Source organism: Ostrinia furnacalis, unplaced genomic scaffold (assembly GCF_004193835.3).
Source record: "Ostrinia furnacalis isolate ACB-3 unplaced genomic scaffold, ASM419383v2 OfSCF6657, whole genome shotgun sequence".
NCBI lineage: Eukaryota > Metazoa > Arthropoda > Insecta > Lepidoptera > Crambidae > Ostrinia > Ostrinia furnacalis.
The window spans coordinates 535063-551418 of record NW_021136896.1 but is presented as its reverse complement, the minus strand read 5'-3'; the positions used below and the strand labels follow the sequence as shown (position 1 = coordinate 551418).

The 16356-nt window shown below is 38.0% G+C and overlaps 2 protein-coding genes across 2 annotated transcripts in view; both read left to right on the top strand.

Annotated features, from left to right (window-relative positions):
* Positions 1-4291, top strand: part of LOC114362631 (titin homolog) — a 42666-nt gene extending 38375 nt beyond the window's left edge. The window contains exons 5-6 of the mRNA XM_028318101.1: positions 760-951; positions 1182-4291. Coding sequence (XP_028173902.1) covers positions 760-951; positions 1182-3322 — 2333 coding nt within the window. The 3' untranslated portion in view covers positions 3323-4291. The remainder of the gene's footprint in view (positions 1-759; positions 952-1181) is intronic.
* Positions 4292-12479: 8188 nt separating this feature from the next.
* Positions 12480-13697, top strand: LOC114362634 (uncharacterized). The gene is made up of 2 exons (XM_028318104.1): positions 12480-12697; positions 13334-13697. Exons 1-2 carry the CDS (start codon positions 12554-12556, stop codon positions 13475-13477), a joined length of 288 nt encoding a protein of 95 aa, XP_028173905.1. The 5' UTR covers positions 12480-12553; the 3' UTR covers positions 13478-13697.
* Positions 13698-16356: the final 2659 nt, after the last annotated feature.

Genomic DNA, 16356 nt, shown 5'->3' with positions numbered 1-16356 from the left:
ATCGCAACGCTGGTCCCTTATCTTTTAAAAGGCTGACAAAGGTGACAAAGTTTCTTCCGCCACTTCTTCTCAGCACCAGCTTATATGATGTCTCGAAGTGGTGGCAGGGCAAGCTATTTGGGATGTGTATAAGCGCCCCTGGAAAGGGCCTAAGTACAGAATAAAAGCTTTGACTTTGGCCACGTAACGTAACTTGTTGCCTGCAACGTGCCGAACCGTGCTTTTAAAGCACAGTGCGATGAATTTTATGATTAGGACTCTACCTCTATTACCCACGAGTAAAAAAGGTAGAATAAGCAGTCGGACCACGATCACATTGCTAAGCCCAACAGTGGGTCCACGTCCCCTCACATGACATTATTTCTTTGTCGACATCTCAAATCTCTCATACCTAAACCCTTTATAGTGTCTCCAATAAAACCACTATTACCTGCCCATACAAATGTCGTTAGAAAGCATTCTATGAATATTTTCACTTGAATATTATAAAGTCGAAGGTTGAGGTTAATTAATTTTCATCTTTGGATTATAGTTAATTCGTTTTCATAACATTTATGCAAGCAAGACATAAAAATATATTCATTAATTTTCAATATTAAGTATACTTGCGATACACGTAATATTCATTACATTCCAGTTAGAGGCAAAGTTTTCGTACTTTGCTAAGTAGGCACTTCCGAATTTACGATATGAACTGATGATACGCAGTGCAAAATTGTTACGAGTCCATTCCTCTAACTTTATGATTGTTGTTTCCAGAATGTGAGCAAGAAGGTCGTGTGTATGGCAACGGCGAGAAGTTGGTCGACCCCGCCGACCCCTGCCGCGTGTGCTACTGCCAGGGCGGCGAGGTGGTGTGCCGGCGCATCGCCTGCTTCCTGCGCGACGACTGCCAGCCGCGCCTCGTGCCCGGCCGCTGCTGCCCCGAGTACGACAACTGCCCGCTGAGAGGTACGGCTCACTCAGTATTTGATATTGACTAAAGCCTGGTCCGTGAGCACGTAGAATTTTGTCCAATGACCATATGCTCACGAACCAGGCTTTAGGAAGGCTTGCCTTGCCAACCAAACCAAAATGATAAGGCCAGATAATAATCCAAATTGAAACCTTTTGTGAAAATAAAGTAGGCACTAAACAGACACATAAAGGTTTATAACTAATTGACCATATTTTTTTTTCAGGAGTGACTGCTGCACCTGGTTCTCAGCCAACCATTTCTAGTATCTCTTCTGTAGAAAATATGGTTGCGAGCGCTGCACCTCCTGCGCCAAAGGAAAACATCAAGCAAGAAATCACAATTAAGGAAATCACCCCTGTTTCGGAGATCCCAATTATCACCGATGTGAAGATAAAGGAGATTCTCCCATCTCCCAGTATCGAGGTTGCCGAATATTCATCGTCAAAATCGCCACTTATTCCACGTGAGGCTACATCCGAACAAAGCGCGACGAGTCCAGTTGAAATTACCGAACGCCCTGTCATAATCGAAATACTTCCATCATCACCACCAATATTTGTTGCATCTTCACCTCCTGAAATAGTAGCTTCGTCCAGTGAAATATCTGAAAGCAAAACTACACATGATTCGCCACCGTCAAAAATAAGTTTTTCTACTCAAGATTCCATCAATAGCGAAATTTATCCATCAAACGGACCAAACCCAGGAACTGTAGGCTCGCCTGCTACTATACAGGAAGTAATTCCTGTTGCGACTACTACTAAAGCTCCAGTAGTCATTGAAGAAGAAGATCCGGCTATTTTTGATCACAACCCTGCTTTCCCACCCATACCCGATGATTTGTCAGTTCAGGGAAATCATGAAGATGAAATCATTCCAGATCCAAAAACTGATGGTTACTATGTTTCTGGTGGACATGAAGTGATGAGTATCACAAGCACAGAGTCCTCTGTAGCTCCTGAGGCAGTAATAACAACCTTAAAAGAAATCCCTGATGTTCACACATCGACTACAACAGTTATACCAGAAAAACCAGCAGATATAGCCACTACCAAATTAGAGGCTGTTGATGCAGTATCAACAACTAAAGAAATTCCCTTGATTAATCTAAGATCTGCTATACCTACTGAAATACTCAATGTGCCATCATCAGCACCTGAAGAAGTAACAGGTAACTTAGATGATATCACAAACCCAACTACGAGTTCTGAGACACCTTTACCTGTAGCCACAACGGAGTCTGCAGAAAAAGAAGAACTAACTACTCCTGAAAAGATTCCTACATTGCCTGAAATACTTTCTACTAATCCTACCATAATGGGCTTAAGAAAATTAGATACACCAACAACACCCAATATTGAAACTTCAAGCGTAAAAATTGATGAAGAAACTATTAGTACGACAGGAAATTCTGATGCACCTACTGAGATAACATCGCAAACTGAATTTAGCTCACTGCCAATAGAAACCAGTGACCAGAATCCTCATGAAGAATCAGCAAAGGAAAAATCTATCACATCTTCAGCTGGACCGACGGTATTTGAAATAACTCCAACTAAACTTTTACCTGTTGAACCAGAGGTAATTACTGTTTCTAGGAATATACCTTCAGAAAATCAATCGCTTGAAAATGTGGAAACTACTGAGTTTATACTAACATCATTTGGTTCTGCTGAAAGTGCCACCGATACCGTTGAGCTCATTAAAATATCTCCAGACGCGGGTAAAAGCGCTGCCATAATAGAGTCAGAAGATGGGAAGAACACTAACGTATTGACAGATCTTATTAACCTCGTCGGCGACGTGGCGTCCATCAGTGACCACACGGACGCGCCTCGACACGTCACTGCGGCACCGAGCATATCGGACTCCGAAGAACTCATACCAGTTAATGCTGGATACAAAAGCAAAAACAGCAACTGGAACCTCAACTCGATTACTGAAGTTGTACCAAAAAGTAAAAATGCTTCTCCTGTAAATAAGCAGAAAATTATAGAGATTGAAGATGATGAAGATGGCATCACAGACTCTCCTCCGCCTAACGACAAGGTGGAGCCTACAACGCGACGGCCAATAATCGATAATGTGTCAGCTGATATGCCAGAAAACAAAACGGATAAAAAAGACATCGAATTAATCACCCCGTATGTGCCGGCTGAAAAAAGGCCCACGAAAGTGGTCATGAAGAAAAACAACGAGAAACCATTATCTGATGACGCTCCAGCTTCGGCAGAGATTGCTACTGAGTCGACGGTAACTTCAAACGAGATCACAACTCCTGAAGATCGTGATGAAACTTCTTCAGAAGCAAGTGAGAGGATAGAAGATTTAGCCAACTCAACTTCGAGCTCGACGGCGCAGTGAGAGCCCGCACAAAAATGTTTGACGGAACCTCAGCTTATCAGCATTTTGTAGAGAATAAGTTTCGTTTTTGAAACTATAAGTTATCGTAGAAACTATTAGGTTTACATGCGTATAGCAGCCCTATCAGATATAGTGTAATCCTTGTCAATTGGGTGCCCAGTCGCGGAGATAACTTCGCGTTGGGGCTATTTATACTTCGATGTAAGTAGACGACCAGTGCTACTGGTCCAATTAAATGTGTATTAGCTGGACAAATTATTTATAATAATATAAAATTAGTGTTAGAGTGCGTAAAACGACGGTTGGGCGCGACACGCGTCGATTGCATTGTGTCAAATTAAGAAGCGAAGTATTAGTCGATAGATCTTCGTGTTAGAGGATAAGTTATTTATTTGTTTAGTGAGAGATCGTGCGTAGTGATCGATAAGTAAGCAACCAAGCTAGTCAACAAGTGACACCGGCGCCCGCGCGCCTGCCACGTTGCCATTACTGCTAGCTACGTAACATGACAACCGCATCATAACATTCCACGTAGTCGTAACCATTTCGATGTAAGAACAAACTCCTCGATGTAGGTGTCAGAAGCTCATATAAATGTAACAAAATTTGGTACAAATCGAATTTGATATTATAGATTATATTAACCATACCTTATGAATTATTATAGCGTTAGATCTAGTTGATTTAGATTATATATGTATTGTGATCGCACATTCTTAATTTATTGCACTGAAGGCAAGTAATTGGTTGCGTAGAGACCGGTAAGCGTGTGCCGAGGCTGACGGGCCGTCAGCCGCCGACGGCCCGCTGACGGCCGCTGAGGGGAACCAGCCGGCGCTGGTCTGCTGTGTCTGCGGCTTCTTGCTCCGGAAGACTGATCTTTTCCCGGGCAATAAGCGCATGTGCTCACTGTATTATTTAATACCCAATTATTGTTTTTTTTTTACAAATAAAAAATACTAGACTGAATGCTTTGTTTCATTGACTCTCCTACTCTACAATTAGGTTGCTAGTGAACTAATGTTTACTAAAATTAATTTAGGTTGTACGTACATGCTAAATACCTAGGTACTCTTAAATGTTCATACATGTTTTTTATGTTTCAAAGATTTATATAGCCTAAATAGGCACTAAAAGAAGTCAATAAACCTATCGACCTACCGAACTTAAATATTTTTCGCCTATGCTAAATATGCCAACGGCTTGGCAATTATGGAGTTACAAAGTGAGAAGAAGCGCTGATCCGTGGTTGTGTTCCAATGTGATTTTAAAATTAAATACGAGTACCTACCTACCTAACAGTTAAACTAAGACATGGAAATGTGCACACGAGTTTAAGCATACTAACACTACCTAAGTGTACTGTTGATTGTTATGTCTGAAATACATTGATAAGTACCACTCTACATTCTCTTTCAAAAATAATCTTAACGATCTGATCAAAAAAGACTATGGAAAAATATATAAATCCTACCTGTGTACAGTTGATGTCTTGCTGAAGGATGCATGGTGATGGTGATGGCAGCATGCTGAGGTTCCAAATGTCCGAAGCGCCTGTCTCGTTGCTAACGGCAAGTCACTGCAACAAATGAATGAAAATACATTGCCTTTGCCGGATAGTGTAATACACATCTAAAGATTTATAATAAGGGTTCGTTCATTCGTTCGTTCGTTTCAGCTAAATGACGTCCACTGCTGGACAAAGGCCTCCCTCAAGGATTTCCATAACGACCGGTTCTGTGCTGCCCGCATCCAGGTTCTTCCCGCGACCTTCATTAGACCGTCGGTCCACCGTGGTCGCCACTCGATAACTTTTCAATAATACGAGTAGGATTAGTGCTAGTGAAGCAGCAGTCCGTGTCGCAGAATAACACAAAACAGAGTTTTGTGGCATATCTCGTAGCGCCTTAAACTATACGCAGGTGTTTTCATTACTTTGAGCACTGCAAGCCGAAGGAACAACTTATTAGTGCATTAACTAGCAGTTAGTAGTTCCTGGGCGTAGTAGGAAGTTCGTAACGAGCAACTGCGTGGTAAAGTAAGCGGACATGTTTAATTAATGTTATCTGCTAATGCCTGCCTGGAATTAAGTGCTCGCATGCGGGTGCGACTGAAGTTAAAGGGTGAATACCTACAGTTGTTAGAAAGTGATCGTGCCTCAACCTTTTTCCTGGAGGATAATACATGAATTGTTAATTTAAGCCCAATAAGTCTTAATTCTGCTCTAGGTAGTGTTGTAAGATCTCATGAAAGGCAAATAAATTCATTCAATTAACATGGAAACATATTTTCAACGAACTGTTGGAACCTACTTTGAAACTTGGTAGGACCATTACTTTGTTTCCACTTCAGAATCGATTCGAGGACAGCTCGTCCACCTTGGTTGCCGGCGCTAATTGCTACACAAAGTAATGGCAACACTTGTTGGTCATGACGCACCGCGCGGGTCACAGGTCGCGCGTGCGAGCCGCGTTGGGCAACCGCCGCACTGTGATTCGTGTAGAACAAGCTAGCTGGACAAAAGTCATTGTTGAATTTCTGATTACCGTTTATAAAAAACGATAAACAACATCCCAGACATTAAGGATTCCACAATTTTTTACTTTGTTAATTACCTAGTCGTGAGTAATTAACATGGTAAGTGAGGATATGAGGATAGTTTAATTTTTAATACCTAATTTTGCTCGACTTTCGATAACACCTGACATTATTTTTTACTATGGTGACCAAATATTTGTGTGATGGATTTTGAAGATAAGGGTAAGTACTTTTTATTTTCTGTACAATAAGGTGCATAATAATGCACATAGTTTTAAAAAGTATGGCGAAATGTTGACCTTTATATTTTTCTCAAAATTTTATGTTTGGAAGACTAGAAGTTGTATGCCCCCACTTGACCCCAGTCTGGAATTTATATACAGGGTGTCCCGTAATGTAACGTCAAGCCGGAACTGGGTGTTGAGGCAAGTGGTGCTGGTTATCAGAAAAATATAAAAAAAATCTATGTGGCATATTTTAAAAATAATAGGCGTTTAAAAAAAATCTACTCCAGGTGACTGTCCTTTTGCTCGTGTTGCCACAAATCTTCACTTTTTCCAAATTTTTTTTTTGTTATGTAACCCTGAATAATGCTTCTCTAAATTGTTATCAAAATTACAAAACCAGCTGCTCCAGCTTGGATGAAAAAAATACATTCTTCACAAAAAAATTTTCAAAATAAAAATTTTGCCTAATTTAAACTGACTGTACTGAAAAAAAAAATGTACTACGCGAGTGTGGCAAGTGACGTCATAATTTGGCGCATTTAGTAAGGATTCCAAAATGGTATAACACTTGGCTTCATGAAAAACAAAACTGAGTGGATTCCCGGAGCCATAGTGTTACATGTTTCTGTTCATAAAGTTCGGTCTTCCACATCGAAAGATTCTACACCTGGACGACCACTCAAGGAGTTCGACGAGTCCAGCAAAAAGACGAAAAGAAGAAGACTTTTAGACCTCATTTCCTCAAGAAGTACTTGAGAACTGATATTGGCTGCTGAAGCTGCAAAACGCAACTGTCTGTTGGCCACAGCAACTTGGCAAGTCATTAATGTTGTCCCAGTCTACCCACTAAATTAAAAAAAACTGAGATTCTTTGTTCCATATAAATCGCAAAAATGTTTATATCGAAAAATTGATTTTCATTAAATTCTCCATAAAAAACGGGAATTTCATACTTTAACACCTAATACATCATAAGACCAATTATTATTATACTGTAAAGTTAGTTTCTTCATTCCTTTTTAGTCTGCTTCTCTTGATTTTAGGAAATAAATATTTTATTATAATAACAAGCCTAATTAATCTTAAATTGCACAAAAAAGTAAGTAATGCGTGTATTAAACCCATTTAAGTAAAAAAATAATATTGTCCAGCTAGCTTGTTCTACTCGAATCACTGTGCGCCGGTGCGCCTGATGGCCGCTGCACTCGAGGACCGACTTTAGACTATGAATCCTCGTATTAACAATATTAAAAGAATCACAATGTTGCAAAAATTGGAACAAAAGAAAACCTACTTTTGCTCATTACCATTTAAAACTATTTTGTGTCTTCAAAGTGCTTTTTAAGCTCTATCTAAATCTTGGGTATGGTACGCTATACATTTTTCGGGTAACTAAGTATTTTTTCAGGATCTAAATAAAGCGAGTATCTACATATATTAAACTAACAAAAAAGACGATTTAAATATGATTTTACCAATAGAACCATCCATGAACAAGGATAGAGCCAATTACCTATATGGCTGGGTCCTAGAATTAATTGCGACTATTTCTTTTGTAAGTTTAAATAAAACGCTAAGCACCTAGGTCCATAGCGCTTTTGTTTTTATTTTGCGCATTGAGTTGACGCAACACGTGTCGCCGATGTGGAAATATGAATTCATGAAAGATCTTTTCATTCGGAGTCAAATGGCTAATGAGTTGACTTTTGACTCGAGCGCGAGGTGAAGACAGTGCGCCTGCGCGAGATTAATGCGTGTAAGCTAACCCTGTTACATATTATTACGGCTGAGCCATTGCATCATCGGTGGGCATTAGAGTATGAAGAAAGAGAGTAGAAGATGCTTAACAGGAAATAATCTCGGTGATCTTGTTTATACACTTTTTCCTCTTATTTTGATGATACCAAAAACATACTGAATGTACCTACCTATTAGATACAAATGTTTCGTGTGCATGGTTTAGAAAGCATCTAGGCTACGAGTGCACTAAGTTGCTCTGCGCAAGAGTTCATCTCGTTGCACATCAGTTAGAATACAAGTCATAACTATTGCTGCAATTATTGTGACATTTGAGAGATGTACTGAAGGAGGTTTTATTTTATGTTTCGTTTATGATGATGATGATGTATTTTATCAGCATCGCCGGTTTCGCGCACTGCTAGCGTTTTATTTAACACTTTACCTACGACCTTTTCTTTATTGACTACATCGGGTAGTTGGGTTTGTATTGATGAATCTCCGCTTAAAGTGGCTTTGTCAGAATAGACAATCCACGCCGGACATGTCAATTAGTGCAGTGGCACGAGTGTACTGTGCCGTCTCAGACCACTTATGCCTTTCCCTGATGTTATCGCCGTAAGTATAGTCGACAGTCGTACAGGAGGAAGACAGGCTCAGAGCTACCGCTATTGTGCCAAGTGTACTTAGCCGTTGGTAATCAAAGCCAGTACAAATGTGTAGTTAAGCACTAGATACAATTTTTTTTATAAATTCTAAGCTAGGTTGCATAAATTGGCAATCATGCAAATCTGCAAACTTTTAGAGTCTAAAATTCATTGAGAAAATCACGCCTTCGCATTCCGTAGGATGGGTTACTTTGATAAACTTATTCATAAATATACTCAATAATCAAATTAATAAATCTTTAATAATGAACTACAATTTTTTTTTAGTGTATAAGATTTCTTCTTCCAAACAACGCGAAAGAAGACGGTGGAATAAAAAGTGGTTGCCATTAACAACTTTTCATATTGGTCATAAAAAAAGCCTTCACAAGAAATGATTTAAGCTTTACTTAATATGGTTTTCAATGTAAAAGACAAAAAATTCTGATGTCATACATAAATTTCGCCAATTTTTGATAAAAAGTACATTTTCATTGGAGCTATCGCTTATTGTGTAATAAATAACCAAGATGATGTTTCTTGAAACGACTTGTGTAAGCAATAAAATAAAATTTAAAGTGCAAACTCTCTGATATTTTGAAAGTGCACGACAATTCGCACCTTTTTCGACAATAACCAACATTCACTGCAAGGTTTTGTAACTTTTCGAGGATAACTTATCACTTCTACACTGAATATTATAAAATCAAAAAAAGCCTAGGCAATAATTAAGTATGTTAGATGACCAACAATGAACTGCAAATGTCAATTTAAAAGACATGTGAGACAATTATTAGACTACCCTCAGATATTAGTCACATTTCAATCTACGTTACATCTGGTGTAATTTTTAGGTAATTTGAAATTAGAATTCTTCAAAAATGCAAGTCAGGATTATTGTAGAAAATAAAAATAAAGGAGCTGAACTCAAATTAGAATGATCATTACTTATGAGTAAGCTATGGGCTGAGGATGTCTTGTCAAGTTGACATATTCAGGGCTATAATGAAAGCACTAAAATTCAACACGCACGATAAAAAGAAACGCAAACATCCAGCCAAATCATTGATTTCTTTATAAGCTTTCTCTGCGCTAGATTGTTCCAACAATCCATCTAAGTCACGTATGATAATAATCTGTGAAGGCTAAGAAAATAGTTTTGGACCCGAACCGGTTAATTTAGCCAGTCTTAATGATCATGATTATGAGACGATCAAATGGATGCTGATAACCAGTTTTCGATAAATACGCCAAAAAGGGTCAATGACATCAATAAAACGACATAATTAACAAAAGTATCTGAGCAAAATACGTTAATTAAAAAGAATATTGTTTACAGAATTTAGGTAAAGTTTCCAATCGTCCTCCTAGGTGTTGATGGTCGAGCGGGCAAAATATTAGAAGAAGAAGCCATTCTATTAGAACAGTGATTCTTAACCTTTAAGTCACGAGGGACCATTTTACCAAATTTCTGTCTTGTCAGGGACTACTTTTTTTTTTCATAATCCTATGAGGGGTATCCTATAAAGGGGAGGTCGATTTCTCGCCCACTGTGCGCCGTTTGCGTTATGTTGACTCGACTCATCACGTCACATCACTTGTTTATTACGATGTCTTCGTGGACCAATTAGAATGCCTCCAGGGACCACCAGTGGTCCGCGGACCACCGGTTAAGAACCACTGTATTAGAAGATCAAAACATCTAAAACTATCACACCCATAATATATTAGTCACATTAGTCGCATATTAATGGCTTTCCTTTTATTTTTGAAGAAGTAAACAAATACAAATATCCCATCAATCACACAGGTCCAAAATAAGCAGTGCTGGATTTATTTATTTATTTATTTATTTATTTATATTAGGGAAACAAACAATTTTGATATACAGACAAATAATCACACAAAAAAATAGGACAGAAATCAGCAAAGTTTCCACAGTTAAAATTAATACAGAGTGCAGACTAAAAATTAATTAAATAGTAATAAATTATACATTAATTTCTAAATGTCAAATAAATACAATGTCAATTTTATAAAATGTCAAACAGTTAAATTTAATAAAAATTATAAAATGTCAAAAAGATGGATGATTAAAAACCCGCTTAAGAGTTACCTACGAATATTGGTGTTCATCACATTATTTAATTCTGCAATTCTGCCCCCAGTGGGATTCAAAGCCGCGACCGCAGCTGGCTCTGTAGTCTAGTTCGGCACGTGGACCACCAGCTCAGACAATCTCCTTTAGTAGTTAGGTTTCAAACAACTTTCTACATTACTTAGTTAATCCAGATCACCAAAAATCGTTACATCTACGGCGGTTGTGTGGAACAAATCTAAACATAGATTTATAGAGCCAATATTCGTGTCATGAAGATATTTACACATTATATAGCCTCACTACACATATTTAGGTGTTTAATGGGCGAACCATCGGCGGTTTAAACGACCGCATGGATTCCTTAGCTTGATCACCCATTGATAAATTCAATGCCACCTTAACATTTGACAAAGCAAACTTAGCTACCACAATAAATCATCCTTAAGTATGATTGACAGCCAAGGTCCGAATCAAGTGGAGCTTATTTACAAAGCGCGATCCGTCCGAACATCCCAAGAGCTTAATATGCCGCAACACACCGGATTTATTCAAAATCTTTATGCCGATACTCGTACCGATTGATATACGGTGCGGCCACGAAACTAGAGGATTGATTGGCGATTTTTTCGATCCCGACAGTAGATTATTTAAATTAAAAGGCACATTTAAATAATTTGTGTAATATCGGTGAAATCAGATGTGTGCTTAATACCAATGTGGCGGGCATACGGGCGGGAATTTTCATTTTGTGATAATAACATAACACTTCATGAGCTATAATTAGTCCATCCCATTTCCCAAAGACATATAATGTCTATGGGAATGGGATGGACTAGATTAGCTTGCACTGCCAAGAACTGAATCAGGTTTGGGTTGATTAAATGCTGACATGTCTTAGCCCATTCCGATATTTAGTGTGTTTTGAGAAGAAGCGAGTTTAGTCTGTCTTAGAATTCCATTTTGTAACCACTAGCCTACAGTGACACCCACCTATCCTGGTCCTAAGATTTGGTAATTGCACAAAGCTTCAACACTTTAAACATCATTCCTCACAGTTACATAAATGATCTATCACACATGATGATCTGATCTCGTGGCCCGAGCAGCCGCAGGAGTGTTGCGCAGGCTGGCGGTGAAAGTGCGGCGTGGGGAGCCGCGTTTAAGAGAGCGCCGGGTGCGCGCGCGCCGCACTCCTGCGCCGCCTGCCAGGTACGTACGACAATAGCACCAGTGAAATGTGCAAAGTGGTAAAAGTGCCGTGTATACCTCGGATGTGTTACATCATCGCAATCACACTTAGAAACGGATAATCGATTTTAAATCACCGATCTTTCAGTGACGCGCTAAAGAAATCTCAGCCGCCTTGACATCGTTATATAAAACGGTGTGTCAACTGCCCAATTAGGACGTCTTCATCGTTTGCATTTGATTGAGACGATTGGCCAATCTGATAAATTGTTATTCTGCACGTACATATTGTTTAGAGCCCTTGCCAATTATTAAACCGAATGTAACCATAATTACACGGGTTCCATCAAGAAGGAAATAATTAGAAGATGAATTGCCTTAATTGAAAAGCTTACGAGTAAAATACATTAAGCTCCGGTAAATTGAACTCACATCGACATCGTGAGTTCTGCAAAACATTAATGTTTTGAATGAAGAAGAATAAGAAAGTCTTTGTAATATTTTTTGCGATTGAGCTTTCAAAAAGCTCTTTGAGATAATGTTTTTGGGCAATTTAAATTTATGTTATATAAGGGCTACCTTTTCTTTTTTCATTATTTTCTATTGACGTTCATAAGTGCCACTTGTGGTCTAAACTGAATAAATATTTTTGATTTGATTTGATTTGATTGATTTGTTAATTCAATCCAAAATAAGCTAGGATTTGTTATTTCAGACTCCTCGAACATGTTTTCGTTCTTCAGCTCTTTTGACAACAGTTCCATTTTGTTCCAGTGTCGGTGTTCCAATCAACATGCAGTCCTACGTGGTTTGTCTGCTGGTGGTGGTGGCGATGGCGGCCGCAGCGCCGCAGAGGGAGGGCGCCGCCTTCTCCAAAGAGGCCATCAAGCAGGCCCAGAACACCTTCCTCATCCCCAAAGACGCTGAGATCCAGAAGGTGAGGAACAGTGCTTGTATCTAATTTATTGTGTCTAGTTTGAACCAATAGGTACACTAGCATAAGCCAAGAGCTTATTTTTTGTAGTCTTAGGCTGAGTTGCACCAACTTGCTTTGACCGTAACTTTAACAACAACCGGTACCTACTTTTTGTATGGAGTTTGACAGATTTTTGGCGTTTGTTAAATTCAAAATAAGATGGTGCAACTCAGCCTTAATGCAGGTTTACTCGAAATGTGGTAACTTTAGTGTTTGTGATGTTGATGAGCTTTTGATCTTCGGCTTTTTCATAAAATTACTCTGAGATTTAACCAAACATGTTTTTATGTTTGGTTAAAGTTAGTCAGAATTTTTGGTAGGTAGGCACTTAATGGCATCGTTATCGATGAAGCTAAAATGGTATTTCACATTATTTACAACTTTATGCATAAGTTGATTGACCATAAACAACCTGGTCCTCTTTTGCATAATATTAAATAAAAAGTTGCTGTTGGTAAAATATGTTAAGGTTATTTCTCCGCATTTCGTGTTCTACTCGTATTTTGGTATTTTTGAGTTCGACTCGTTTGACTAGATTTAAGAATATTAATAAGTTTTTAATACAATTCTAACTTAGTTAATAATGATGTTACTCAGGTACAAGAAGGAATCGAGCTAGCTGCTTACGAGTCTATTCCCGGCAACCAGAGAATCAACCTCTTCGAGATCCTTGGTGACCAGGTACCCTCTGAGGTCATCAACAACCTCCAGAGCCAAATCGACCAGGTCGGTCGCCAGTAAGACGTCGTAGACGATGGAAGATGGGGTTCCGAAGCCAGCGACCGTATGAAACCACCAGGTTCTTCGTACGATTGCTGTCTTCAACCGTAGCTGTTGACTAATATTTAATTTATTGGTTGTGCAAGTACAAGACAGTGAATGTGATATTGTGTAACATCTCTCTTTTATACGTTTGTACATAAATTTTAATATTAAAATAAAACGGTCGATCGTGATCCGAGTGGCGTGTTTCCTTTACGTAACCTATGGCGCCTCCAAATCGAGCTGTTGTGTGTAATCCTATACAATACAGGCTGGTCATCGTGGACCTTAAGCACGGACACAAATGATGTGCTCATCGGTACAAATAACTGCTACCTCGCATTGTAGTCGACGATGATCGTCGATTTGTGCGACTTTGTACATGCTCCCGGAATACGTCTAAGAGTCTTCAAGAATATAGCCCATACCTACATTAAACGTATTAAAATTTATACACAATTACACACCTTAATATAAAATTCGTAATAGCTTTGTGTTAAGGTTCCAGAGTGGCATTAGAGTTGACTGTGCTTTTGTACCGACAAAATATGTCGTTAAACTGCTAAATATTCATCAACTTTCATGTGTAATGTTGCCAAGAGTCCATTGCCAAAAGATCTTCTTTATTGAAAGTTTTTAAAATAATTTTCCTTATCAAATTGGCAAGCGTAGAGCAATTTACAAACGTAAATAAATAAAAATAAAAATCATTTATTCTCAGCCAATGCAGTCCATTTTGGTTAGTAACAAAGACTACTCTAAAAAGTTTAAGGTTAGAATCTAATATTATTACAAGCTTTTTATCCTACTTTTTATGTGATGACGTTCGAATTAAGTATTTTACGAGTACGTATGTAAGATATTACGACATCAAAAATAAACTGAATAGCTCAATTCCGGATGTTATGGTAATAGATGCCATCAGTATTCAAAAAACTGTGAATCAGCAATCACGATCGTAAACAACGACAGCGACTATTTAACGGTGATCCAAGAGTAGGAGCGAAGTGTTTGCCTCAAATGTAGCTAACACACATTTGCATTTTCTCGACTAAATATCAAGATGAGCTGTGTCGTTAAGCAAACATAAACATACCTACTATATTTTAAAAATATTTCAGTTGAGATGAAGGTATAGTAATATAAGTATAGTTCTAGTCCATTAAATTGCATTGCATAATATCTTTCTAAATCTTCAATCTAAATCAATATAATTAAACCGTAGTTTGACAAAAGATAGTAGTACACATTTATTTGAATTGGTGAAATGGCGAAATAATTCGATTTGTCAGAATAAACGTTTTACTCGATTGCTCCCGAAGAAGGGTTATGTTTTTTTTGCAGATTATTGTTGCAAGAAAGATATAATGTTGCACTTGTTGTAGATATTATAGTAAATCCCAACTAATATTATAAATGCGAAAGTAACTCTGTCTGTCTGTCATAGAGATAGTTTGAGTCCCGGGAAAGAACATAGGATAGTTTTTATCCCGGTTTTTGAAACAGGGACGCGCGCGATAAAGTTTTTCTGTGACAGACAAAATTCCACGCGGGCGAAGCCGCGGGCGGAAAGCTAGTACATAATATTTGTTACTGTTTTAATTCATAATGCCTAATAACGTATTAAATTACCTAATTTTAATATGTCAGTCCGTTTTTCGGTAGTAGTATTATTATAGATGAATGTAGCCAAGTCTCTTAGATGGATATTTTAAAACTTGCTCGAAAATTGCCGAATAAGATAATAGAAAACAAGATTTCGGAAAGAGCCCGGCTGGCGTGGCGCCCGACACGACTCGAGATCGTCGTGGTGATAATATCACCTTCGAGGGGCTGACTCCAGCCTCTTAAAAACGAGGGTCATCTGTGAGGAGCGCACACGGCGGGACACACACTCAATGATATTACGATGGAGAGTTCGGTATATTGTACCGCCGGGTAAATTGTACCACCCTCATATTTCGTAAAGTATTTATTGAATGTATGTAACTGCAACACTCAGCGATACACAACTAAAATCAATTAATATCGGCCATGTGGTTATTGCCGTGACAACAAACACGTGTGTTTTATTTTGAAAAGTATTTTTTCATTGTTTTCAAGTAACTTTTGACAATACATGTTTAGTTTGTAATTTTGTTAAATTTAATCACAGGGTGTTTCTAATATATTATTTAGAAGCGTAAATTAGTATGGATTACAATTATTTGAAACATGTTTCGGTATTTATAAACTAATATATTTTTTACCGATTTTTTAAAAGCACTATCACCTAGTCGGCTAAATTGTACCACATCAAGTTGTATGGAACTTTACCAAAGGATTTTGAATTTTTTTTTAGTAAATCATATTTTGAAGTTATAATAGCGTAGTTATGTTTGACTAACAATAAATGAAAGCAAAAGACTGGCAAAGTAGATTAGGTACAAGTGTGCGTTACGATAATTGGAATTACAAAACTTGTACTCAAAATCGTGATAACGTGTAAAACAATATCGATTGTCTATGTTATTAACTACTGTTCCTTTTCGTTTCCTAATTTGTTAAGAATGTATCGTATAATATTTTGCCATAGTTTTTTTATAGGCTTGAAATTTATTGAAATCCAATTTAGTAACCCTGTGGTACAAATTATCGAACCGGTTGGCTAAATTGGACCGAAGCTCTGAACTCTTACTTTGTTGATTTGTGCTAAATATACAACAATCATGTTAATTAATACTTATGAAATAGTAAGTTGAATAATGTATCTTTCATTATATACCATGGACATTAGCAAAAACAAAAGAAAACTATGTGTAAAATGGGATTGAAAAAAACTGGTCCAAATTAGCGGACTCTCCCTTATAATGGCAGCG